Raw genomic sequence first — 25,399 nt, 5'->3', positions numbered from 1 at the left:
TAACTCTAGTAAAGATGTTATCCTTTTGAACTATAAATCGTGGAAGACCATTTGGTCCCGGTTGGTAACACCAACCGGGATTAAAGGGTCCTTCAGTCCGAGTTGGTAACAACAACCGAGACTAAAAGGTCACCATTTTGTCCGAGTTGGTATTACCAACCAAGACTAAAAATTTGAACTTCTAGTCTCGGTTGGAGCCACCAACTAAGACAAATGAGGGACTTTTGGTCCCGGTTGGTGCTCCAACCCGGACAAAAGGTCCCTGCCCCCCACATCCACCGGCCACATCCACCTTCATCCCGAGCCCAACGGAGGCCGTGATAAATGTGCGGACCAAAGGCCATTTCTGTAGTAGTAATAAACGATAAATGAGGCCACAATCAGCAATGCCTCGGCCAGTTGCTGAGTTGCATATACTGGTTTGTGCAGCAAGTAATCTGGGAGACACAAAGGTAAACCAACTCATCATATACAAAAGCATGATCAACTGCAGGCCACTTGTTCTTGTCCAGCACGGCTATTGCTCTGCTGGTCCCTTACTTTCTGTCTCATCTAGCATCTTGATTATACGCTGCATATCTGGCCTCCTTTCTGGGTTAGGATTTTTGCAAGCCATGCTTATCTCTGCACATACTCTTACTTGTTCCAAGAGTACGTCTGTTGATGATGTACCCAGTTTGGTCCTCCAGCTTTCAAGTACCTATGAAACAGCAATACATGGGATTTCAGAGAAGCTATGTATATGCAAATCCCATATTGATGCTAGTGTGGCACCACGCACGTTAATTCATTCATCAAAACCAGCTGAGTTAATAACATAAAACACATTCAAGGAGAAGGTCAGATATTAGTTGGTTGTACCTGGCAATGACCTTCTTGAAAACATTGTTTAGAGTTCGAGGAGTCTCTCTTTAGGATGAAACCTATGATCTATCCTTTACTAGTTAGGTCATGGCACCGATAGTTGGCGTGCATGCCGCTTTCTTGTTGGAGGCATTGTATTTAGGAAGCCTTTCTTGCTAGGCAGGTGTTGCTACAGTGATGTACAGAACTGAAGATGAGATTGTGTGTTGTAATTTGGTGCAGTATGATATATATGTTTATGATGCTGTCTTTCAATTTCTAATAAATTTCATAGGTCGGGTGTATTGTAGCTATACAGAAGCTGAGACGGATCTTAGTATGACTGTAGTACCTTAAAGTAATTGTCTTAAGATTAATAAACCTTTCTTTATCCAAAAAATATTTTCTTCATTTCTTTTTCCTTTTCTTTTTCCCCTAAAATTTTTATGTAATTTCTACCTCTATGCAAACACTATCTTGACTTGACTTGTTATCCGTGTTATCCTACGAAATTTTACTGTTAACTTGGAACTCAGAATATATATATATATATATATATATATATATATATATATATATATATATATATATAATTCGACTTATTCTGAAACGATTTTACTTTGCACTACTACAAATGTTTTCCCCAAACTAAATTATACGTGGTTTTGCAGCAAGAGGCTTTGTTTATCTTGACAGAGACAAATAAATTATTCTTACATTCTCTTTTGCTAAGTCCTTGCGTTCTGTCAGTATCTCTGTGATTATGATCCCAAGGCTATATATGTCGGACATGAATGTGATAAATCCGGCAAAGGCTTCTGGTGCCATATATCCCCTGCAGAAAATAATCATATATATTCTTTTTTAATCACGATACAGACGGAGACTCATTAGCGTTCAAAGGAAATGCAGGGAAATTCATAGTTAAGGAAAGGAAAAGAAAATCTCTGAAGATGACATTCTAGCTTACATTGATTCCATTTTGATTGGCGCAATAGCCCTGCTTTGGTGTTCGACAAAGCACCTTGACAGACAGAAAATATCAATTTTTGGTACCATTTTGTCATCCAGCAGTATATTGGTAGTTCTGAGTTCTCCAAGAACAATCTTCTTTCTGTGAAGATAGTGTAAGCCCTCGCAGATTCCCATGATTATTTGATACCTCACACTCCATTCAAGTCCTAGAGATGCATCTGGAGGCAATATAAATGTATAGTTTTGTGTGTATAGGTGGTTAGTATTCATATGAGTTTACATAGGACTTCTTGTATCATTAGTCAAAGATGAGAAAGATTAAAACAGCTTATCTCAAAGAAATGGAGTTATAGTTCTACGCTTCTGTAAGTAACACCAAATTTATCTCACCATACCCGAAACATAGCGATCAAGGCTTCCGTTGCTTAAATCTTCGAAACAGAGCAGTCTTTCCCGCATGTCAGCCATGTCGAATTCCCCTGCTTCTTGTTGGGTATAACTACAGTATCCTAGAAACTGTACTATATTTTTGTGCTGAGCCAACGTCATGGTTTTAATTTGATTCTGAAACATCTGATCATTAAAACCAATGGTCATCAATAGCCTCTTAACAGCAACGCTCCGCTGTCGCAGGATACCCTGTTTGAATCCATTCGGCACTTGTTAGTATCGCCATAAAAGCAAATATGAAATTCAACATGGTTGTCAGAAAACTTATAAGAACATTACCCTATATGTGATTGCATATTCACTCCGACCAATTTCTTGCTCACGAGAAAAAATTCCAGTGATGAACAGTAAAAGTTGATGTGATAGTATACTCGGCTTCTTGCTTCCCTCAAGTATGCGCTCCATGACATCAAGTTCCACATATAAGGCATCCACACTGAGTATAGACAATATATTACGAAATTAGATAATTCAAAAACTAGATTTCTGCAGTCCACACACAGGTGCTTTTATATTTAATATTTATGATTTATGATAGTCGTCGTATTTTTAAAACAATAGCTCACTTATTTTCTGCTTCATCAAGCATCTCGATTATACATCTCATATCTGGCCTTTTGTCGGGGTCATCGCCTATGCAAGCTCTTCTTATCTCAGCGCATACTCTTGTTCCAATAAGACCATGTCTGCGGAGGACATATGCAATAATCTGTTCTTCCAGCATTCAAGTACCTATGAAACAGCAATGCTTAATGAGGATTTGAGATGAGAGTATATATATACGAGGCACATATCGATGCTAGTGTGCAAACCATGCACGTCAATTCATCCATCACGGTGCCAACATGAAGGTAAGCTAACAGTTTCCATTGAGGTACTAATAATGGCTTGCTAAAAATCGCATTCTCAGTTGAACTGCATTTATCTTCTAAAGCTGTTTCATGCTTGTTTAGTTTCTATTTCTCCTAGTTTTTGGTGCAATTAATTAGCTCTATATAAAAACTGCATTGTTTTTTATCCTGCGCTAATTTTATTGTAAACTGGAACTCGAAACAAAATGAAATAGGATTTGACACTTTTGCGACCTATTTTTACTCTGCATGCACAATAGATCAATGTGGTACCTATACTAAATCAGAAGTCCTCTTGCAAGAAGAGGCTTTATCTTGGCAGGATCGCATAAATTGTTCTTACATTCTCAATAGCAGAATAATGCTTCTGTCCTATTAGTATCTCTGTGATTGTAACCCCAAGGCTATATATGTCTGACTTGAATGTGATAACTCGAGTATCCAGCAATTCCGGTGCCATATATGATATATCCTCTACATGAAAAATCATATATTCTGAGTGACTACTGTGCAAAAGAAATGCAAGGCCTTTCATATCTAAGAAAAAGAAGAAAATCAAGTGCTTTGCATAGGCGAAGCTATCTTACCGTGTTCCAAAAGAGCTTGTTGCAGTAGTGTGACTTTCATTTTCTCCCAAGAATCTTGATAGAAAAAAATCACCAAGTTTTGGTACCATGTTATCATCCAGCAGTATACTGGCAGGGTTAAGATCTAGGTGAACGATGCGCTTTCCGTGGAGGTAGTGTAAGCCCTCGCAAATTCCCCTGATTATTTTGTAGCGTGGTCTCCATTCAAGTCCACAAGATGCATCTGGAAGCAACAGAATTTTGTGAGTGGAATGGGTATTAATTTTATATAACTTGTAATATCAAATATGAGTTCTAATGTCATTAATAATTGTTACTGTAAAGAAATGGAGTTCTCATTCTATGCTTATTAATTCCCGCATTGCATCTATGACAAATTTTCCTTCGACTTCAAACACCTCTACTTCTGTATGAGAACAGTAGCCTAGGTACTGTACAATGTTTTTGTGCTGAGCTAACAATGTTACTTTAACCTCATTATGGAACTTTCGGTCATCAATATGGATGCTCCTGTAGCTCTTCACAGCAACGTTCCACAGCCCAAGGGTGCCCTGTTTCAGTTCAGGGAGTACTTTTTACCATGATCCTAATCCAAATGCCAGTCTTATTTGCTATGAAGTGACTAAAAGGGATTGTGACACACACAAAAAATGAAGTGACTAAAAGGGATTGTGACACACACAAAAAAGAGGATACCTTGAATATGTTTGCGAATCCAGTCTTGCCAATTATTTGCTCTTCTGAAAAATTTCCAGTGATGAATCGTAATAGTTGATAGGACAGGTTACCAGGTTTCTTGCTGCCCTCAAATATGCACTCCGGGACATCAAGTTCCATGGATACAGTATGCACTCTGGTTAAATAACGTATATTTCACAAAAATTAGAAAAGTGAAAAACTATCTTGCTTCAGGAAACCATCTCTTGATAACATAGCGGAGACGTGATAATACGACTGCACTCCAGACTCTATAGGTAGGTGCCTTTATCAGCGTTAATAACTTAATATGCATATAGATGTGTAATAGAGGCAAACTAGTAATATGCTGAAGTGTGCAAGACCTATTGTAATGTTGATAAGGTATAGCTTACTTATCGAATACTGCGGCGTCCTTGTCCATCACAGCTAATGCTCCATCACAGGTATATGAATTTGAGGTAGAATACTAGCTTAGGAGATAGTCTGGCCGAGGTATAGGAGGAATAAGTAGAGATAATACTCAGATCTCCAAGTATACATGTTAACGCTTGTGATTTGCTAATAGTATACAGAAGCCAAATATCAATGCTGGTGTCGAACCATGCACGCCAATTTGTCCTCTTTCTTACCAATAAGGAAGCTTTATTAATTTTGAAAATAACATCGAGTTGATATAAAGTATTGAAAATACTTCTGACCTCTATGTAACAGGATGCACTCAACCGATAAAGAGAACATGACGACCCAAACAGCGGCGAAGCTAGATGAGCATCCTGGTGCGCCTCACTATAATGTCTCTAGCAACCCTATAATTTGCAGGTAATTGCTTCACAAAATAGATTTTAGATTTTCTTTTGGACAGTGGTGCACGTGCACCTGTTGGAGTATATTGAGCCCATGTATAGAGGCCCATCCAGAGGCTCATATATAGGATCTATATATCCCACCATTCTAGGGTTTGGAGGAATACAAGCCATTATTCTCTCCTACATGGTATCAGCTATCCTTCTCTCCCTCTAGCTGCAGCCCGCCGCCGGCGCCATGGCCGGCCGGCCGCCGGCGCCACCCCTCCCTTCCCTCTCCTCCTTCCCTCCCCTTTCCTCTACTCCCGCCTGGCACAAGGGCGCCGCCATCCTCTGCGCTACCGGCGCGGACTCTGCATGGCCGACCTACGCCGTCGCGCTGGGCGCCGCTGCCGGCGCGGGCCAGGATCCGCCCCCCAGGGGGCTGCTGCTGCCCTGCCGCTCGCGCAGGCGCGGGCCCCGCGAACCCCGCCGCCGGATCCGCCCCCCAAGGCGCCGCTGCTGCCCCTGCTGCTGGCGCAGGTGCGAGCGCGGCCGCTGGCACCGCCTCCGCTGCTGGCGCAGGCGCGGCGCGGCCGCTGGCGCCGAACCAGGCGCGCGTGCGTGGCCTCCTCTGGTCGCCGCCGCCGCATGTGTGGCCGCCGCCGCCCCTACTGCCGCTCCTATGGCCGTGCCTAGTGCCACCGCGGGAGGCACGCACGCGGAGCAACAGCAGCTGCCCCACCTTGGGCTGGTGCGCCCCAAGTGGGCCGCGGGCCCATCCTCCGGCCTGCCGCAGCAACTTGCTGGGCAGCCTGCTTGCGAGCAAGCCGGCCCACGAGAGCAGGCTGCCGCCGCTGCCTGGCGCGCCTGGCCACCCCTGTCCCGCGCGTGCCCCTGCGCGTGCAGCACTGCAGCCACCGCCCTCCTGCACGCGGCGCAGCGCCCGCGTGCGCTCCTGCACGGCCGGTGCCGGCATCGCCCGGCCTCGTGCGACGCACGCACCACCGCTACGGTGGCGCTGCCTCCTGGTGGCCCCACGCGCCGCCGTCGCCCTGGGAGGGGACAGTACGAGCCCTACAGCCGGCCTGGCCGTGCGCCGCTGCCGACCTTGGCCGCGTGCGCCGGCCGCCGCGGACCCTACTCCGCCGCCCTGGACGCCACCGCGACCGCCGCCGCCGACGACCTGCACGGGGGCGCGGGCACCGCCGCTGCCGCCGCCCTCCGTGGGTAGCTGGCCGACGCCTCGGCCCTCCTCGCCGCCAAGTCCGAGTTTTCGGCGGCTCAGGAGCGGGTCCGTGCGGCGGCCCTTGCTTGGGAGCGCGAGCGCTCCGCGGCAGACGCTCTCACTCGTCAGGTCGCTGAGGCAGAACACTACCTCCTTGTCTCCTCCGGCAAGCAGCATGTCGTCCTATTCCCCGAGAAAGGCGCTTCGTCCTACCACCAGACTCCGCCCTCTGGATCTGGAACCCGGATCGACCTGCCCGACCCCCTCCTTGGTGCTCCTCTCACCGGCCAGACCAGGGGTGGGGGAGGCCGTGGGCGTCGTCGGCGGGGGGGGGGGGGGCGTGGAAGTGGTGCTGACGGCACTACTCCGGCTCCGGGTTGTGTTGGTGGAGGCCGTCGGGGCACTCCGACCCCGACTCAGGCTCCCACTCCTGCTCCTGCCCCTGGAGGTTCGCCCTGGCCATCCTTCAGCGCCCCATGGTCAGGGCTCATCCTAATGTGGCCGCTGCAGGGTCAGGGGGGCCCTTCGGCCATGTTCGCCGGTGCTGCTCCCATGTTCGCGCCATTCTGGACCCCGCCCAGCCAGCAGCCAACCTGGCCTGGGGGGTGGGGCCAGGCCGCCCTGGCGCAGTCCTTCAGCTCCATGAGGCTGACGCCGCCGGTAGCACCGAATGGATCGCCGACTCGGGTGCCTCCTTCCACACCACCCCTGATGCTGATATCCTCTCTTCTGTCCGACCCCCACACACCTCTTGTCCTTCTTGCATCATGGTTGGTGATGGGTCTTGCCTTCCTGTCACCGCCGTGGGTTCTGCTCCTGGTTTTTTCCGTCTTCCCAATGTCCTTGTTGCTCCTCGGATGGTTCATAACCTTCTTTCCATTCGTCAGTTTACAGCTGACAACTCTTGTTCCATCGAGTTTGACTCTTCTAGCCTCATTGTAAAGGATTTGGCCTCCCGGCATCCGCTACTCTGGTGTGACAGCACGGGGCCCCTTTACACCCTTCGTCTTCCATCTTCCGCTGCACCACTTTTGACTTCTTCGTCCGCCGCTTTTGCCGCGACGCCGTCTTCCACCACCTGGCACCGCCGTCTTGGTCACCCTGGCCGCGACGTTCTGGCTCAGCTTAGTCGTAGTACCAATGCTCCTGGCACTAGGGCTCCTGCTGAGCACCTCTGCCATGCGTGCCAGCTTGGTCGTCATGTTCGGCTTCCTTTTTCCTCTTCTTCTTCGCATGCGGCGCATGCCTTCGACCTTGTTCACTGTGACCTGTGGACCTCCCCTATTCTCAGCCTCTCTAGATACAAATACTATTTGGTCGTGGTCGATGATTTCTCCCACTACTCTTGGACTTTCCCTCTGCGCGCCAAGTCTGAGACCTTCCCCACCCTCCTCCACTTCTTTGCCTGGGTGTCCACTCAGTTCGGCCTCACCATTAAGGCCGTCCAGTGTGACAACGGGCGTGAGTTCGACAACTCCACCTCCCGTTCTTTCTTCCTCTCTCGGGGTGTTAAGCTGCGTATGTCTTGTCCGTATACCTCTCCCCAGAACGGCAAGGCTGAGCGGATGATTCGCACGACGAACGACGTCGTGCGCACCCTTCTGATCCAGGCCTCTCTGCCCCCGTGCTTCTGGGCCGAGGGCCTCCACACCGCCACCTACTAGATTAACCGCCTTCCGTCCACTGCTTCCCCTGCTCCCACTCCACACCACGCTCTCTTCGGTACCCCTCCTCGCTACGACCACCTTCGGGTCTTCGGGTGTGCGTGTTACCCTAACACCTCCGCCACCGCTCCTCACAAGCTGGCGCTCCGCTCGACACGTTGTGTGTTCCTTGTGTACTCCCCTGACCACAAGGGGTACCGATGCTTTGACCTCACCTCTCGCCGCGCCCTGATCTCCAGACACGTCGTGTTTGACGAGTCGGACTTCCCCTACTCCACCTCCTCCACACCTTCTCCCGACCCCGAGTTGGAGTCGCTGTTTCCGACTGACCCGGTGGTTCAGCCACCTTTACCTGTCTATCCTTTCCCTACAGGTTTTCCCGATGCACTGGCACCGCTTCCGGTGACTCCTGCTGGGCCACACGCGGCCCCGGTGCCCGCCGTCACGCCACGCGCGGCCCCAGGACCTCCTGTCGTGCCATGCGCGGCCCCGGGTCCCCTGCTGCGCCATGCGCGGCCCCGGTGCCTCCACATGCACCTGCGCGGTACACTCAGCCGGTGCAGGTGTACCAGCGTCACCGGTGCCACCGCGGTACGCTCAGCCGGTGCAGGTGTACCAGCGCCGTTCGGCGCCGACACCGGCACCGCCTCCGGCTCCGGAGGCTCCTGCGACGCTTACACCGGAGCCGTCGCAACCGCCTCCGCCGCCTCGCTCTCGAGTCGAGCCGGCGGTGTACCACCCGCCAGTTGTCCATCGGGATCCTCGACACATCAATCCCATGGTGACTCGGCGGATGGCGTCTCAGGCCGCGACTCTCTCCGCTACCGAGGGAGAGCCGCGGGTCTCTCCGGTACCCTCCTCTGTCCGCGACACCCTGGCGGACCCTCACTGGCGTCGCGCGATGGAAGGAGTACACGGCTCTTCTCGCCAACCAGACGTGGGACCTCGTGCCGCGTCCGTCTGGTGGCAATGTGGTCACAGGCAAGTGGATCTGGACGCATAAGCGTCGGGCTGACGGCACCCTGTAGTGCTACAAGGCTCGCTGGGTTCTCCGGGGTTTCACCCAGCGGCCTGGTGTGGACTACGATGAGACTTTCAGTCCAGTGGTGAAGCCCGCTACGGTGCACACGGTCCTCTCGCTTGCGCTCTCTCGCTCCTGGCCTGTGCACTAGCTAGATGTGAAGAATGCGTTTCTTCACGGCACTCTGTCAGAGACAGTCTACTGCTCTCAGCCCGCGGGATTTGTGGACTCTAGTCGTCCGGACATGGTCTGCCGGCTCAACAAGTCTCTCTATAGTCTGAAGCAGGCTCATCGGGCTTGGTATTCTCGGTTCGCCACATTCTTGCTGACTTTAGGATTCACCGAGGCCAAGGCTGACACTTCTCTGTTCATGTACCGCCGTGGGAATGAGACTGCCTACCTGCTGCTCTATGTTGATATTGTGCTCACCGCCTCCAGTGAGCAGTTGCTTGAGAGCATTATCTACTCTCTGCAGCAGGAGTTTGCTATGAAGGATCTGGGTCAGCTCCACCACATCTTGGGCGTCACTATTGAGCCTCGCCCGTCTGGCCTTCTCCTTCACCAGCGGCAGTACGCACTCGATTGCAAGCCCTGCTCCACTCCTGTCGACACTCAGGCGAAGCTGTCTGCTGATCTGGGTGCTCCTGTGGCTGATCCTACTGACTACCGGAGTCTGGCCAGCGCTTTGCAGTACCGCACCTTCACCAGGCCGGACCTCACCTATGCTGTTCAGCAGGTCTGTCTCCATATGCATGATCCCCGGTGTTAGTGCGCCCTACCTAGCCAACCCGACCATAAAACCCAGGTGTTATAGCGGGAGGGGTGAGGGCTTTTATCCATAGTCCATCATTCCCCCTATGGCGTGCGAGCCCGGCGTAGCCCGCAGCAGGTTCTAGTGCCCGGCGTAGCCCGTAGTAGGTCTCAGCACACGAGAGACGCAGCGGAAATCGCGCAGCGGAAATGCGTGGCCGGGTGGGTTCGAACCCGGGACCTCGGCTCTGGTACCATGTTAGCGCGCCCCACCTAGCCAACCCGACCATAAAACCCAGGTGTTATAGTGGGAGGGGTGGGGGCTTTTATCCATAGTCCATCATTCCCCCTACGGCGTGCGAGCCCGGCGTAGCCCGCAGCAGGTTCTAGTGCCCGGCATAGCCCGCAGCAGGTCTCAGCACACGAGAGGCGCAGGGGAAATCGCGCAGCGGAAATGCGTGGCCGGGTGGGTTCGAACCCGGGACCTCGGCTCTGGTACCATGTTAGCGCGCCCCACCTAGCCAACCCGACCATAAAACCCAGGTGTTATAGTGGGAGGGGTGGGGCTTTTATCCATAGTCCATCACCCGGGAGTCACACCTTGCTGCGCTGAAGCGTCTCGTCCGCTACGTCCGTGGCACTGTGGACCTCGGCTTGGTGCTTCACCGCTTGTCCTCTGCTGAGAGGGTGGTCTACACCGACGCTGACTGGGCTGGCTGCCCGGACACTCGTCGGTCCACTTCCGGCTACGCCGTCTTCCTGGGCGGCAACCTGGTCTCCTGGTCGTCCAAGCGGCAGCCGGTTGTCTCCAGCTCCAGTGCCGAGGCGGAGTGCCGGACTGTCGCTAACGGCGTGGCGGAGATGTCCTGGCTACGACAGCTCTTGGCGGAGCTCCACAGCCCGCTCGCCAAGAGCACTCTCGTCTACTGCAACAACGTCAGCGCCGTGTATCTCTCCACCAACCCCGTCCAGCATCAACGGACGAAGCACGTGGAGATCGACCTACACTTCGTGCGCGACAGAGTCGCAATCGGCGATGTTCGGGTACTCCATGTCCCGACTACCTCCCAGTTTGCTGACATCTTCACCAAGGGGCTGCCCTCCTCGACCTTCTCGGAGTTTCGATCCAGCCTCAACGTAGCCGGTGGCTAGTTGTGGCTGCGGGGGGTATTTGCCCTTTGTACTCTATTTGTACTCTCTTCTTGTCCAGTCTTGAATACCGCTGCGCCGGTAGTTCAGACTGCGGGGGGTGTTGGCTTTCTTGTTGTCCAGTCTTGAACACTGCTGCGCCGGTAGTTCAGACTGCGGGGGGTGTTGGAGTATATTAAGCCCATGTATAGAGGCCCATGTATAGGATCTATATATCCCACCCTTCTAGGGTTTGGAGGAATACAAGCCATAGAGGCCCATGTATAGGATCTATATATCCCACCCTTCTAAGATTTGGAGGAATACAAGCCATTATTCTCTCCTACAGCACCAAGAAAGATAAACCTAGCGTCGCCCCTGGACCCAAACACGCTAATGATATATGTTGACTAGACTACCACCCATGTGTTGTGTTTGTCAGGTCAATACATCAAACAGATTGACAAAATTCTCCACAAATGAAGATAAATGAACAGTTGCATAAATTATTCTTACATTGTCCGTAGCAGAACAGTACTTCCCGATCAATATCTGTGTGATTGTAACTCCAAGACTATGTATATCTGTCTTAAATGTGTCATTCCTTCATAGAATTCTGGTGCCATATATCCCCTACATGAAACATCATGTCATATATTCCGACTGATTAATGTGCAAAAGAATGTAAGATCACGCATACCTAGCCGGAAAATAAAAGTGCTTCGAAGTGGCTAAGCTATAGCTTACCGTGATCCAATCATGTTTTCTGTAATAGTCTGGCTTTGATTTTCGCCAAAGCGCCTTGATATACCAAAATCAGCAATTTTTGGTGCCATGTTATCATCCAGTAATATATTATCAGGTTTGATATCTAAGTGAACAATACGATTTATGTGAAGATTATGTAAGCCCTCACATATTTCCTTGATTATTTGGTACCGCGTTCTCCACTCAAGCCCACAAGATGCATCTGGAAGCAACAGAAATATTTTGTTATAGGTGAAGAGGTCTGATAGTTTTCATAGAATTTAACATATGATTGCTTATATCGTTGCTTGAGCAGGTACCAAAAAAATTATTGTCATACCGGAAACATAGCGATCAAGGCTCCCCTTCCTTAAATATTCAAAACAAAGCAGTCTTTCCTGTACCTCAGCCATACCAAAGTTTCCTTCGAGTTCAAACGCTTCTTCTTCTGTATGACAACAGTAGCCTAGAAACTGTACTACGTTTTTGTGTTGAGCCAACATCGTTGTTTTAATTTCATTATGGAACATGCTATCATCAATATCCATGGTCCTGTGACGCCTCTTCACAGCAACGTTCCGAAGCGCAGGGTTCCCTGTTTAAATTCACTTGGTACTTTTAGAATGGTCATGATCCTAATATGAAGTTCAATGTTGCTGTGGAGAAAGTTAAACAGTGAAACAGTCTTTACCCTGTATATGATTCCGAAACCACCAAAACCAATCCTTCACTCATCAGAAAAACCTCGAGTGATGAGCTGTAAAAGTTGAAATGATAGTTTACCCGGCTTCTTGCTTATTCCCTCAAAAATGCACTCGGGGACATCAAGTTGATATATAAAGTATCCACTCTGACTCTGAGTAAACAATGTGTGAGATCATGTGTAATGAAAAAATGGTTTATATTGAAATTGTCAATGAAAAGTTATTAGCATGGCATAGGATGATGTGCATGTGTTGCGTGATATGCTAGTGGTAGTAGCATGTTTGGATGTGCTTGCTTGTGATACCATGTTAATGATTAGATACACTAGTAGTAGTTATCTTAAGATGATAACACCCACTCATGTGACTGGTCTTAGATGGACTGATCAGGAATCAAATTGTGGGATTATTGTTGCATGGACACGGTTTGTTCATGTGCTGGTGGTGCTTTGTGGCAGAACGTGGTCAAAGATGGACTGGAACTAGGATCAGGAGGAACTGGTGATCATGGATGTTACGATAGACCTTCAGATTATGTGCATTGGAGGCGCACGTGGAATTGACACTGCATTGGATGCATGGTGTACATTTGGAGCTGTGGCAACTATGCTCGCGAGTTGTGCAGAGATGCTGCCACATCGATGGGGTAGCTGCAGATGTCTATGGATATCTCCAACAAATTGCTATTTGCTTTCCTGTATTGTTAGTGTTCTTATCTCCTGCACCCCAAATGTTTGATGAATTGTGTTAGTTCTCAGCTGGTATTGCGAGCTTTTCTGTTGTGCGCATTGGTTGGTCTATTATCTCTGCCTGTTGGGCTATTGGCTAAGCTCAGATTTCAATTAAATTGGTTGATGATTTGTTGCATTGGTATAGACATAGACTTGTCGAATTGGTGATTTGAATCCACTGATCCGAATCTATCAACTCACCTAATGTGTGGGAGCTTCTTCCAAGGGTATGTCCTCAGTTATTGTTTGAATCTGTTAGACTGTTTGCTAAAATTAGTGAAATTCCTGTTAATCCGTTAGAATGTTTGCATAACAACCCAAAAGCTACACAGAGATGCCTCTCCATTTAGCCTCTATGAATAAGTTGTGCAACTTTTGACTAGTGAAAGGTATATCTTGTCAAAAATTCAGGATACTGGTTTCAAGTTGCCAGCTACAACGATATAGTCTAAACAATTCCAACTTCCCCTGAAATGTTCCTCTGCTAAGAATTAATATAATTGTCATAATTTGTTCCATCCTAAACAAGCTTGAGTTAGCCATGGTTCATTTATACTTATGTTTACATTAGGTTTATGGTATGTCAAAACATATTTTAGTTTAAAGGACAATCTAATTAATAGAACAAGAGTCAATTCTTTTGTTGGTAGTATGCATCCACCATCAAATCTTCTTTAATCTGTGCTCTTGCTTAAGGTTACCTGATCTGCTCATTACAATTCTTGTTTGGTTTTCCAATCACGAGGTATCAGTGTACTTGTGATCTGCTTCACATTCACAAGTACACCGACAGTATCCTCGAAGACCGTACAAAGCATCAAGGTATCAACAAGGTACAGTCCTGACATCAACAAGCATGTTAAAATTTAAATGTTTCACAGCCTACGGGATAGTTACAAGAAAGTGGTAATGTTCTCTACCATAGAAATCATACTTGAATCTGACTGGTGTGTCTGTCCAGTAAGCTATTATCACAACTGTCTCGTCTTGACGCTTAATTTTTCTTTTGCAGCATCTATCTTTTGGCAAAAGAAAAAAATTTAAGTGCCCATCATTTGCCTACTTTCTAAAATTTTATACCTAAACTGCTGAGCTGATTTTTTCTGTACTTTATCATATGCTGTAGGAGGGAATAGAATTGTGTATAATGTTGTGGATGTCTTGCATTGAGGCCTCGACCGGTATATATGAGAGTACATGACTTGGGGGATAAGGCATCCCCCGGGATACATATGGCAGGATATGATTTGAATATCTAAACTACCAAATATACTCTAATACTCCCCCGCAGTCACAGCGGGAGCACCTCAGACGGTGAGACTGGAGAAGAAGCCGAAAGCAAGAGCTAACGGACTAGCATATGCTGCTTAGAGACCAATGGTAGTTGATTTATAATACAATCTTCTAAGTTAAATGTTGCTTGTGATCTTTAAATATATTGTGCTCCACCTGCCTAATGTCGTGGTTGCTCTTTCAGCATGCTATAGGCAAGACATTTCTTTTCTCGATTCTGCTTGCGTAAAAGGATTTCAATCAGATAATAAAGAATTCGCATTTGTGTACCTGGAATTTTCACCAAGAGGCGGCAGAGCCCGAAATCTTAGGACAACCTGCAATTCAGAATACAAAATATGACTCCTAATGAATTGTTGAATGAATTTTCCGGTTAAATTTAAAATGCAAGAAAGACAAAATCCAACAAAATGTATTATTTAACTTCTATAGGCAGTGTATGTGGTGTCAACATTTGCATGGCTATATCATGATGCGTCATTGTTTCCTTATCTCATGCTTGTTATTGTAACCTTTTATTACCTATATCTTATATTATTTAATGCTTAATTCAACACAGATCTACCAATTATTACCTGCGAAGTAACGACTTTGAGGAGTTGTGCTTTTTTTTCAAAGCATGTTTCTAAATAAGGTAAAAAAGTAGCAAAATAAGGTCAACCGAGCTTCTGGAAATATAGACATCTTAGCAAGATCCATGCCCAAATTGGAGCAATCACGATGGAGCAGGCCCTGGCACCATGTGGCGCAGTCCACGTGCCACAATGGTGCTGGCCCAACCTAAAGCCCTTCAAGCCTCAACCCGAGACAACAGATTCAGACAATTGGATTTATATTTTGGGTCACCTCTTTTCTCAAATGTCAAAGCTTTATAGGCAATTAACTGGTCACAAAATGATTTATCCTGCTTTTAAGTGGCTCTGGAAATCATGATGCCAAAACAAACATCGTGTCTTCTTCTCGCTACTTCTTGTTGATAGGTTAAGTACCAGAGCCATTCTTCAGCGATGCAACATGGATCTGCCTTCATACAACTGTGTCTGTTGCCAGAATTTAACAGTAGACTTTAGTCCATCTTTTCCTTATGTGCCCTTTTGCAATTACTTGCTGGTAAGCTATACAGCTTCAGATTCGGTTTGATGATCCCTTTCCAGCACTAGAAGACTTCAAAATGCAGTTACATGTCCCCTTGTTCATGGATGTTATCATTCTTATGTGCTGGCGCATTTGGATGCAATGAAATGACTTCATCTTCAAAAGAATAAAGTTCTAAGGGTAAATACATTGTTATACGATGGCAATCTCTTTTTTTTTTTTGAAGGGAACAGGAGGGGTTTTCAACCCCTACTGATTAAATATATTAAAACAAAAAAGGAAGAGTCTCATAGGTAATCTCACACAATTTAACGACTTTTTGTGATGTGGGGAGAGAGAACAAGGTGAGAGAGAGCAATCATTGTTTTACAAAACAACTACCTCATAATCTATATTTTAGGAGTACAAGTTGTAAGAATTGTTGCCATGAAAATTGTAATATTCTTTTTCTATGCATAAATTAAGGAATCATATAATTACTAAGAGAAAACTTATAACATAAAATTAAACATATCATGAGATTTCTTTATAGGAAAATGTTATGTAAACAAATATTATAGGAAAATTTCTTTATATGCCACTGAGACACTCATTCTATGCCATCAACTTATCTGCTATGACATGTGCGAACTCGGGCCCACAGTCATTGACAGTAGCATATAAAAAGTTTAACCAATGACATGTAGAGATTTTTTCCAATATTAGTTATTTTACAATATGCAGTGAAGAATCCTTTTGATGAATACCCATGTATAATTTACTTTGAACGATCATACCTGGTATAATGAAGACCTTGGATCATTTCTCGGCTCATTAATAATTGGAGGATCTTCTTCAACAGTTATTTCTATGTCGTCCAGCGCGCAAATGATATCATACATGGTAGGTCTTTTACATGGGTCGTGGTCGACACAAATTTGTGCTATTTCAATGCATCTCTTCATTTTTGGGCAGTTTGCATCCATTGTCCCATGCCACTGCAAAGTTGAACATATCACTATCATGAGATCATGAATATGTACCTTTTTGCAAGAGAATAGTGTGTGTGAGAGAGCATATATGCTATTAAAACATAAAAAAGGTCTACTCTTTCAAAGTATTTAGAGATTATACATAACCCGGTCCCCTAAACTATTTGTTTGCATTTTTAACAACCACCTTAGTTTTCAATACCAGATCATTTGACATGGACAGTGGTATCACCACGTGGTCTGTCGCAACAGTTTTGATCTCCCACGTCACCCTTCTTCCTCCCTAACTCATGGCACCGGATGCTTCACGGGGCTAAAAGTGGTCTTCTTCCAAAACAATGCTCTCCCTCTCTCCACACACATATACACACATCAATACATACATATATTGTCCCCGTGCACATATAGGTCGCGTGTACATTAGCCGCGACTTACCACTCATGAGGAATTGCATTTTAAACATTGAAACAAACAAAAGATTCAAGTTTTAGTTTGCATTTTATACTGTTTTGGTAGTGGTTTGGAGCTCTCTAGACCCAAGATCTAATATGGATATAGACGGATCCCATCTAAATATGCAAAATTCAAGTTTTTTTTTGGAACTGGTGGATCCATGGATCTCTTAAATTCCCAGTAAGATTTCCTGGAACCACCAAAGATTGGGTCCAACTCTAAATATGCCCATATCTCGATTCTCAGGCCAAGGTTTCAAAAATTGGGCTACAGGTTATAGAGGTTCGACGCTACAATACCATCCTTTTTTATTGCTATTGCAGCTACAGCCAGTTTCGCGGATATTAGCAGTGCTATGGCTTGGTGGTGGGACTAGAAACTCACCTGGAGGTGTAGGAGAGGCTAAACAAACGCCCAAGGAGCAGCCGGCGAGGTCAAGGTGGTGGCTGAACGAGCTGAATCGACTAGGGACCTGGCTGACGGTGACGGCGCTCCCGATGATGGGTGTCACCACACCTCCCTCGGCGTAGTTCACGTGCAGGTCGCAGGTCACACATGCGCCCAAGAGAGTACATAGGGACACCTTGGAGGGACTCGCAGGCAGGCAACGTTGGAGTCTTGGAGTGACGGTGGGTCGTGGGCGTGAGATAAAGGAGATAGGGACACGCATATCTCTATCTAGGGAGTCTATTTGGGCTTTTGAGGATTTTGATCCAATTGTGTAGATTGGTTAAATTTCACTTCTATTTTTGTGTAGCATCCTTAACTTTTCCTTTTTTTCTAAATATAATAAATAATTTAGCTTCCGTTGTAGCCCATTAGTCTTGAAGAATGAGAGCTAAACGGCATAATTCAATATTTAAAACATCAATCTCATCCCGATTCCCTCTACGCGTTCACGACCTATGCTGCCACGAGCTACACCTCCTTAACTTGAGTCCTACCCATTGCCTCCAGCCAGTGATGAAGGATCTAAAATTGTTCTTTTAAAAAAATTATACTAGAAAAGGAGCAGGCTAAAAAAGAATGGGCTTATATTCTGTAGTATGTTTTTTAGCTAAGAATAATTAAGGGCTAATTTCAATTATGAAAGGAGTATTAAGGCATGATCTATTACCACCCATGCCTCCAGCTTGGCCTCCTTTAGTGCTACCACACATTGCCACCTTGAGCTCTGCTTCCACCTTGGGTGCAGACCGCTTGCCCAAGCATTGATTCCTCGCTTGCGGTCGCTTGTGTCGCTCGCATCCGCCGCCATACGAGCCTTCACTCCGCGTCGTCATAGCCACTCTTCGCTCGTGCCACCGCCAATACGGCACTCCGCCACACGAGCCTTCACTTTGTGCACCCGCACCGCCGTGATCCGCTCGTGCCCGACCACACGGACCGGCTCACGTCACATGGGTCGGCCGCGTCTCTGGGGCCACCCCACTCGCGTAGCACATAAGCTCACCCCTGCTTAGGGATAAGAGTGAGGTCAAAAAGGCTGGCAGGGAGCTCTTGCGCGCCTCACATCTTCGAGCCGTCGGCATGTTATGACATTGGGAGATTCAAGAGAAAGGTTTGGGGAAAGATAAGGACAAGGAAGATAAGAGAGAATGAAAAATGGGAAGGAGAGTGAACCAAGAGATAAGGTTGCTGGGTGGGCCCACATGCTTTTCAGTTGAGAGCCCTCCCCAAAAATGACTTTTAGGTTTTAAATTAGCAAAGGTTCCTGGCAATTGATTTATAGTACTAGTGGTTAATCTAAGACCCAGTTTGGATCCATGGACTAAACTTTAGATCTAAAGTTTAAGATGATCCAAATAAGTGGACTAAACTTGAGACTAAAGTTTAGTTTCAACCCAACTGAAAGCAATAGAGATTGCGCGGAAAGATTGATTTATTGACTAGGGTAAACAAAGGTTACATATATAGGCTAGAATCCCTCTAGCCTAACCAAATCAATCAAAGGCTCGGTACACGGCACAGCCGGCCCAAGCCCAGCCGCACAGCACAAACACATATACATGTCTAACACCCCCCCCCCCCCCCCCCCCCCCCGCAGTCTGATCGTCGGCAGTCTAAACGTTCAGACTGGACCTGAACTCTTTTTAAACAGAAGATGGAAAGCCCTTTGTGAAGATGTCGGCGTACTGCGAGCTTATTGGAACATGAAGAATGCGGACAGCTCCTTTAGCAACACGCTCCAGAACAAAATGAAGATCAATCTCAACATGTTTGCTGCGTTGATGCTGTACGGGATTGGCGGACATGTAGACGGTGTTGATGTTGTTGCATTAAAACCAGGGCAGCCCTGCTAACTAGCGCATGCAGCTCAACCAGAAGTTGGCGCAACCAAGAAACTTCTGCAACAGCATTGGCGACAGCTCTATATTCAGCCTCAGCACTAGAACGCGAAACTGCAGTTTGGTGCTTTGAGGACTAGGAGATAAGAGATTGTCACCTATGTTGCCCGGATACGCGGATAAGGATACCGGTACGCGATACGGCAATACTCCGATACGCTATTTTTCAAAAAATAAAGATACAGGGATACGCCAATATATATAAAAAATAAAAATAAATAATAAGATAATTATTCAATTTTACATAAAAAAGCATGAAACAAAACCTAATACAAAATGTTACCCATATGTCAAAAAGGCCCATGAACAAATATAGCCCAAGCCCATATAAACACACTCCAACCCTAACCTTATCCCTACCCCCATTAACCCCACCGTCCACCACCAGGCAGGCAGCAGCCGCCCGCCGCCGCCGCCAGCCCGTCCCTCTATCGCATCCCTACACCCCTACCCGACGTGCGTGCGAGGCAAGGAGGTGTGGGTGCGGCAGCCTTCGCCGGGGCGAGCGCGCGGCAAGCAGCGCGACGGCTCCGCGAGGACATGGCGCGGCAGCTCCGCGGAGGCAGGTGCAGCCGTGCAGGGGCCTCCACCGAGGCATGCGGCCACCGCGCACCCCTCAGGTCCGGCAGCCTCTTCTCGTCTTGCTCAGGTCCAGCAGGCAGCAGCCATGGAAGTCCCCCCTCCCAGTCTCCCTGCTTGTTCCTGGATACGGCTTGGAGGTATCTCTTAGGTGTCGGGAAGTATCCAATGAGTATCCGGATTTCTTTTATTATTTAAAATACGTGTATTTCTCCGATACGTCTCGGATACGTATCGGGGCGTATCCGAGGAGTATCCGTATCCGATACCGGTACGTGAGTTTTGTGAAGTATCTGTGTTTCATAGATTATCACCAAAGAAGACAGCATAGCCGGAAGTCGACTTGCGAGTGTCAAGGCAGCCAGCCTAATCAGCATCTGAGTAGACCACAAGATCAGACTGAGCAGAAGGACGCAGCAGGAGTCGCAGGTGAAGAGTGCCTCGAACATATCGCAGAATCCGCTTGACGGCTTGAGAGCAGCCAAATGAGGCTCTCGAGGATCGTGCATATGAAGACAGACCTACTGGACAGCATATGCGATGTCTGGACGGGTGAAGGTCAGGTACTGCAATGCGCCGGCTAGACTGCGGAAGTCGGTAGGATCAGCCACAGGAACACCACCATCAGCAGGGAGCTTGGGATTTGTATCAACAGGCGTGGCACAAGGCTTGCAGTCAGACATACCAGCTCGCTGAAGCATGTACTGACGCTGAGACAGCAGAAGACCAGAACCAAACGCTGCACATGCATATCCAGAAAGTGATGAAGCTCACCAAGGTCCTTCATGGAAAACTCATGCTAGAGCACATCGATGACACGACGAAGCAACTGGGTTGATGAGGCAGTAAGGACGATGTCATCCACATAGAGCAGGAGATACACTGTGTCGCCACCCTGATGTTAGACAAACAGAGACGTGTCTGTCTTTGCCTCCACAAACCCAAGCTGAATGATGTAGGAGGCGAAGCGACTGTACCATGCACTGGGCGCCTGCTTAAGACCATAGAATGATCGATTAAGCCGGCACACATAATCTAGATGAGCTGAATCCTTGAAACCAGTCGGCTGAGAGCAATAAACAGTCTCGGAAAAGTCCTTGTTAGGTTGACTGGCCGTGCAAATAGATTTTCAGGGCCTGTCAGAAGCCCTAGGCCCACCATGTTGTTTCTAATGTGCGATCGTTTCTAGAACAGGCAGGCGCCTCTAAAAGTCATTTTCTAACATAATGAACTGGTAAAATTTGAAGTTTAAAAAGTGAAAGAATATAGATTGGTAAATTATCCTTACATTTTCAATAATAGTATCATTATGCCCTACTAATAATCTTATCATGATAATACCCAGGCTGAATATATCTGTCTTCAATGATATTTCGCCTTGATCAATGTATTCTGGTGCGATATATCCGCTGCAGGCAATAATATGGTTTTGCCATCAGGGCATGAAAGTGATTTCAAATATTTTATTTCGAGAAGACAGCGAAAGAGATTGAACTTACAGTGTTCCCGCAATTTTTTCAGTGACAACCGTAGTCACATTTTCATCGAAACGCCTTGACAGACCAAAATCTGAAATTTTTGGTTCCATATTGGCACCCAGCAGCACATTAGCAGGTTTGAGATCTAAATGAACAATTTTTTTCATGAATACAATGCAAACCGTGACAAATTCCCTTAATTATTGCATAACACACGCTCCATTCATGCCCATGAGTTTTTTCTGTAGAAGTAAACAGTCAAAATGTTTGTTTTTGTCATGTAATTCATAAAAGAAAAGGTACATTGTCATGGGAGCTGTGGCTTTCATAATGTTTTGATGCTGGAGACTGAGTAAAATTTAGTTTTCTTCTTTCCATGGTATCAGTTGCATCTTAAGGAATGTACATAATACTACACATATGCATGTTGGAGTACCATAGCTCAGAATTCAAATCATATATACATCCTCCAATATTCGAAGAAAGTACTCTTGCAAAAGGCTAGTGTGCATAACTCTGGGGCTCATGCAACTTTTTTTCTAAAAATAACCACAACTGACAAGGAGAATATATAGCTGATATCATCAGGTAGTAATTGTTTGATTTAGTACAGATGGGGAAGAGTCATGTAGCGAACTTTCTACCTTGAAGATAACGGTGAAGGTTTCCATTAGGTGCATACTCAAAGCAGAGAAACCTTTGCTGCACCTCAATATCCCCAAGTTTTCCTTCTACTTCCCTGACTTCAAATGTTGTCTCTAGACAGTAGGCTAGAAATCTTACAACATTTTTGTGGTTTACCTTCACTTGGCAGATAACTTCATCCAAAAATAGCCTATCAGAATGATCCATCGGTGTCAAAAGTTTCTTCACAGCAACCATCCCATTTCGAAGACCTCCCTGTTTAACACGCCCTTTAAGCATTGACATGAACATTGCCTTTGACTTAGGAAGTTGTATGAAAATTACTATTTGGGAGGTAGTCAAGAACCAATCTTACCAGGTAAACCACCCCAAATCCACCAGTACCTAACAGTTCAGCGAAATTCTTTGTAATATATTTAATAGCAGCATAGGATATCTTGATTGGCTCGGCTCTTGTTTTCAGCAAATATGCGCTTCAGTTCTTCAACTTCAGTTATCTCATCACCCATTTCTACAAGTACAAGGTCACACTCTTGCTGAATTTTTTTTCATTTGCTGAAAATGTAAATTATACCGTATCTATTGGAGAATATGCTACAGGGATGAAAACGAAAACAATAATTGGGAATCGTATTTGAGATTCTATCGAATTTTAAGGCTAAACGAAATCATAAAAAAATCGAAAATTACCGTATTTGACCGACATTTTACAGTCGGTAATTACCGAATTCACCTAGCATAAGAGCTGATGGCCCAATGTCGGCACATCACCCCCCAGTCTGTCCACCAGCGATATGAAGGCCGAAGCACTGTCGCCGCCGGACTCGACCTCGCTAGCCTACACCCTCTCCGGCTACAGCTCGCCACGCCGGCCCTGAGCTCGCCGAGCCCGCGCCCGCGCCCGCAGTCGATGAGATCAACGACCGTGATGGCGAGCTCGAGGTAGGACGTTGGACGGCGGTGATCTAGTCGGGCTCCTCCGTGGACGGTCCCCCTGCGCGACGCAGCGGCCACCCAGCGCGGCCGAGCAGAAAGAGATAAGGACGGATGCGTGGTGGGTGAAAAATTAAGAGCTGTTTGTTTCAACGAATTTGTATTTAGTTCTGTCACATCAAAAAGAATTTTTTTACAAATATTAAATAAAATTTATTTATAAAACTTTTTACATATATGGATGCTAATTTGTGAGACGAATTTAAAAACCCAACAGTGATACTACAATAATCATCCACTAATCATGAATTAATATAATGGTTGCTAATTCATGAGATGAATGTAATGAGCCAAATTAATTCATAATTTGCTATAATGATGCTACAGTAACCATCCACTAATCATAAATTAATATATCTCATTAGATTCGTCTCGTAGTTTAATGTAACGTTCCGCCTTAGGTCGGGCCCATTTACATCTGATAGCTTATCTAGAACATAGACTGTCTGAAAAGAACTTTCCAGTCGGTCATCTATTTCCAAAATACTTCGGATCAAGCACACTTAACCTCAAAGTTTTTTGGAGACCGGCTTTCCAAAAAGAAGTTGCAATTTATTGGTTTGAGTATCCTATTAATTCTATTAAGCTCTCGGGCCGGGATGTCACATTTAGCCCCTGAGTTGTGCAGTAAGTTTTATAATTAATATTTACTTAATGATTTTAAATATCAAGATTTTCTTTGATATGACATAGTCTAAAGTTTAACTTCTAGATTCAAACAACCCCTAAAAAAGCTGACAGTTGTCAGTGGTCCAGCTTAATAAACAAAATAATGTTTTTGCTTGTTATTGCATGACCTCGCCTGCCAGCAGTTGCAAGGTAAATTGTCTGCAATTTGGATGAGTAAGGCTTCTATAAAATTTGGTTATTTGATTACTGGAAGACTCTTTCAGACTCAATAGTCTGAACTTAGGGTTGAAAACGGTCAGAAAAACATCTAAACTATTTATGTTCCTGTTTTTTTTTTGCCGAAAACGGAAACGGGAACGGGAAAGACGGACGGGAAAACGGAACCGATAATACGGGACATCGGGAATGGAATATATCGGTCGGGAATATGTCAATTATGATCGGGAATCGGTAATTCAAGACGGGAACATGATACATGTAACTACTCAAAAAATTTAGCTCGACACATAGGTTACAACCAACCATCAATCATATGCAAACAATCCACAAATCATGAGATAATTTGATGAACATAATGTCGATAGGAACATAACTGACACAGAATGCCAACAGGCAACATAGGTCACGACACATGCATGCAACAAACATACTGTCCCTCTGTCTCCATCAGAGCATCACCCACACGACACTACACCGTTCAAACTTCAAAGGTCGAAATCTAAAAAAATACATGCCAACAGGCAACAGATCACAACTTTGCTAGTAGTCATAGAACTCCCCATCATTAGCTACTGGCCCATCAACTTCTTCTCTATCACTGTCTGCGACATCATCGTCCTAGAAAAGTAGATTCAATTAGTCAGTCAGTCCAACACAGGAAGCAAAATCTACCAATTTTAAGAATTAACAGTAAGCAAAATATGAAAATTCTAAAGGAACTTGGCGGGCACAATACTTGCAAATTAAGCTTTGAAGCAAGGGTCTCACTAACTTCAAGATCACCAACAATTGAACCAACCTTCTTATCTGAAAATCAAAATTAAACCAAGACACATAAATCAGCAAACATTGATCATAAACTCATAATAATTGTATACATCAAACCGAGGAGCTTTTCTAACCTCTTCTTCCTGCAGCAACCCAATCTTTTATACATATTAATGCTTCAACCATTTCAGGATCAAGATGGCTACAAAAAGGATCAACTACACGTCCACCAGCACTAAAAGCAGATTCAGATGCTACAGTTGAGACTTGTACAGCCAGCAAATCACGAGCTATTTTTGCAAGAATAGGATACTCATCAGTTTGGTTCTTCCACCATGCCAAGATATCAAACTGACCACTGAGCCTCAAAGGTGGATCTGCCATATACTTCTCCAACTCATTCATATCGTCGCCATTAGCTCCATTAGTCTCATACAAGAAGCTCTCTAGTTCCTCATCTCCAGTGTCCACTAACAGGTCAGCTGTATCAATTTCCCTAGGCTCATTTGACCCACTTTTAGCCCTTGAAGATGAGGGTGCTTCAGCAGCATAGAACTGGTACAGTTTCTTGATGACATCAATAAGTTCATCAACATGAACTTGACAAGCATTGCCATAGAATTTTCTCATGTAGAACTCTACCACTTCTATGACTTCTTCCAATATTTTTCAAACTTCCTACTCATAGAAGTAGCCATTGCACTAGTAGTGGTATTTTCACTAATAGACCAATCACCTAACGGAATCTTTATCTCACAGAACCCTCT

The 25,399-nt window shown here is 46.0% G+C and overlaps 1 protein-coding gene across 12 annotated transcripts; it reads right to left on the bottom strand.

The window, feature by feature from the left end:
* Positions 1-321: 321 nt before the first annotated feature.
* Positions 322-23,095, bottom strand: LOC120711819 (putative receptor-like protein kinase At4g00960). Of its 12 annotated transcripts, none has more exons than XM_039997474.1 (21): positions 22,713-23,081; positions 22,378-22,533; positions 22,022-22,277; positions 21,399-21,619; positions 21,188-21,308; positions 16,325-16,525; positions 14,724-14,770; positions 12,417-12,581; positions 12,066-12,320; positions 11,726-11,948; positions 11,495-11,611; positions 4,403-4,559; positions 4,180-4,292; positions 3,707-3,929; positions 3,463-3,593; positions 2,835-3,000; positions 2,548-2,704; positions 2,214-2,457; positions 1,814-2,036; positions 1,561-1,678; positions 322-700 (listed from the first exon to the last, which is right to left on the bottom strand). In XM_039997474.1, exons 16-21 carry the CDS (start codon positions 2,990-2,992, stop codon positions 518-520), a joined length of 1,083 nt encoding a protein of 360 aa, XP_039853408.1. In that variant the 5' UTR covers positions 2,993-3,000; positions 3,463-3,593; positions 3,707-3,929; positions 4,180-4,292; positions 4,403-4,559; positions 11,495-11,611; positions 11,726-11,948; positions 12,066-12,320; positions 12,417-12,581; positions 14,724-14,770; positions 16,325-16,525; positions 21,188-21,308; positions 21,399-21,619; positions 22,022-22,277; positions 22,378-22,533; positions 22,713-23,081; the 3' UTR covers positions 322-517. The 12 variants fall into 12 exon arrangements, 11 of the variants coding, with proteins under 11 accessions (XP_039853408.1, XP_039853404.1, XP_039853401.1 ...); XM_039997470.1 differs by having other exon boundaries at positions 3,393-3,593; positions 4,180-4,257; XM_039997467.1 differs by having other exon boundaries at positions 4,180-4,257.
* Between the last annotated feature and the right edge of the window lie 2,304 nt (positions 23,096-25,399).

This window comes from Panicum virgatum, chromosome 6K (assembly GCF_016808335.1).
Source record: "Panicum virgatum strain AP13 chromosome 6K, P.virgatum_v5, whole genome shotgun sequence".
Lineage (NCBI taxonomy): Eukaryota > Viridiplantae > Streptophyta > Magnoliopsida > Poales > Poaceae > Panicum > Panicum virgatum.
The sequence above is the reverse complement of the archived record's forward strand: the minus strand, read 5'-3'. Positions and strand labels throughout refer to the sequence as shown.

Excerpts from the sequence above, each read along its gene's own strand:
- LOC120711819 (XM_039997474.1), bottom strand. The coding sequence starts at position 2,992 with ATGCTGGAAGAACAGATTATTGCATATGTCCTCCGCAGACATGGTCTT. Across the intron at positions 2,705-2,834 it reads CTTGATGAAGCAGAAAATAA|TGTGGATGCCTTATATGTGG; the intron begins GTGAGCTATTGT and ends GTCTATACTCAG. Across the intron at positions 1,679-1,813 it reads CCAATCAAAATGGAATCAAT|GGGATATATGGCACCAGAAG; the intron begins GTAAGCTAGAAT and ends TATTTTCTGCAG.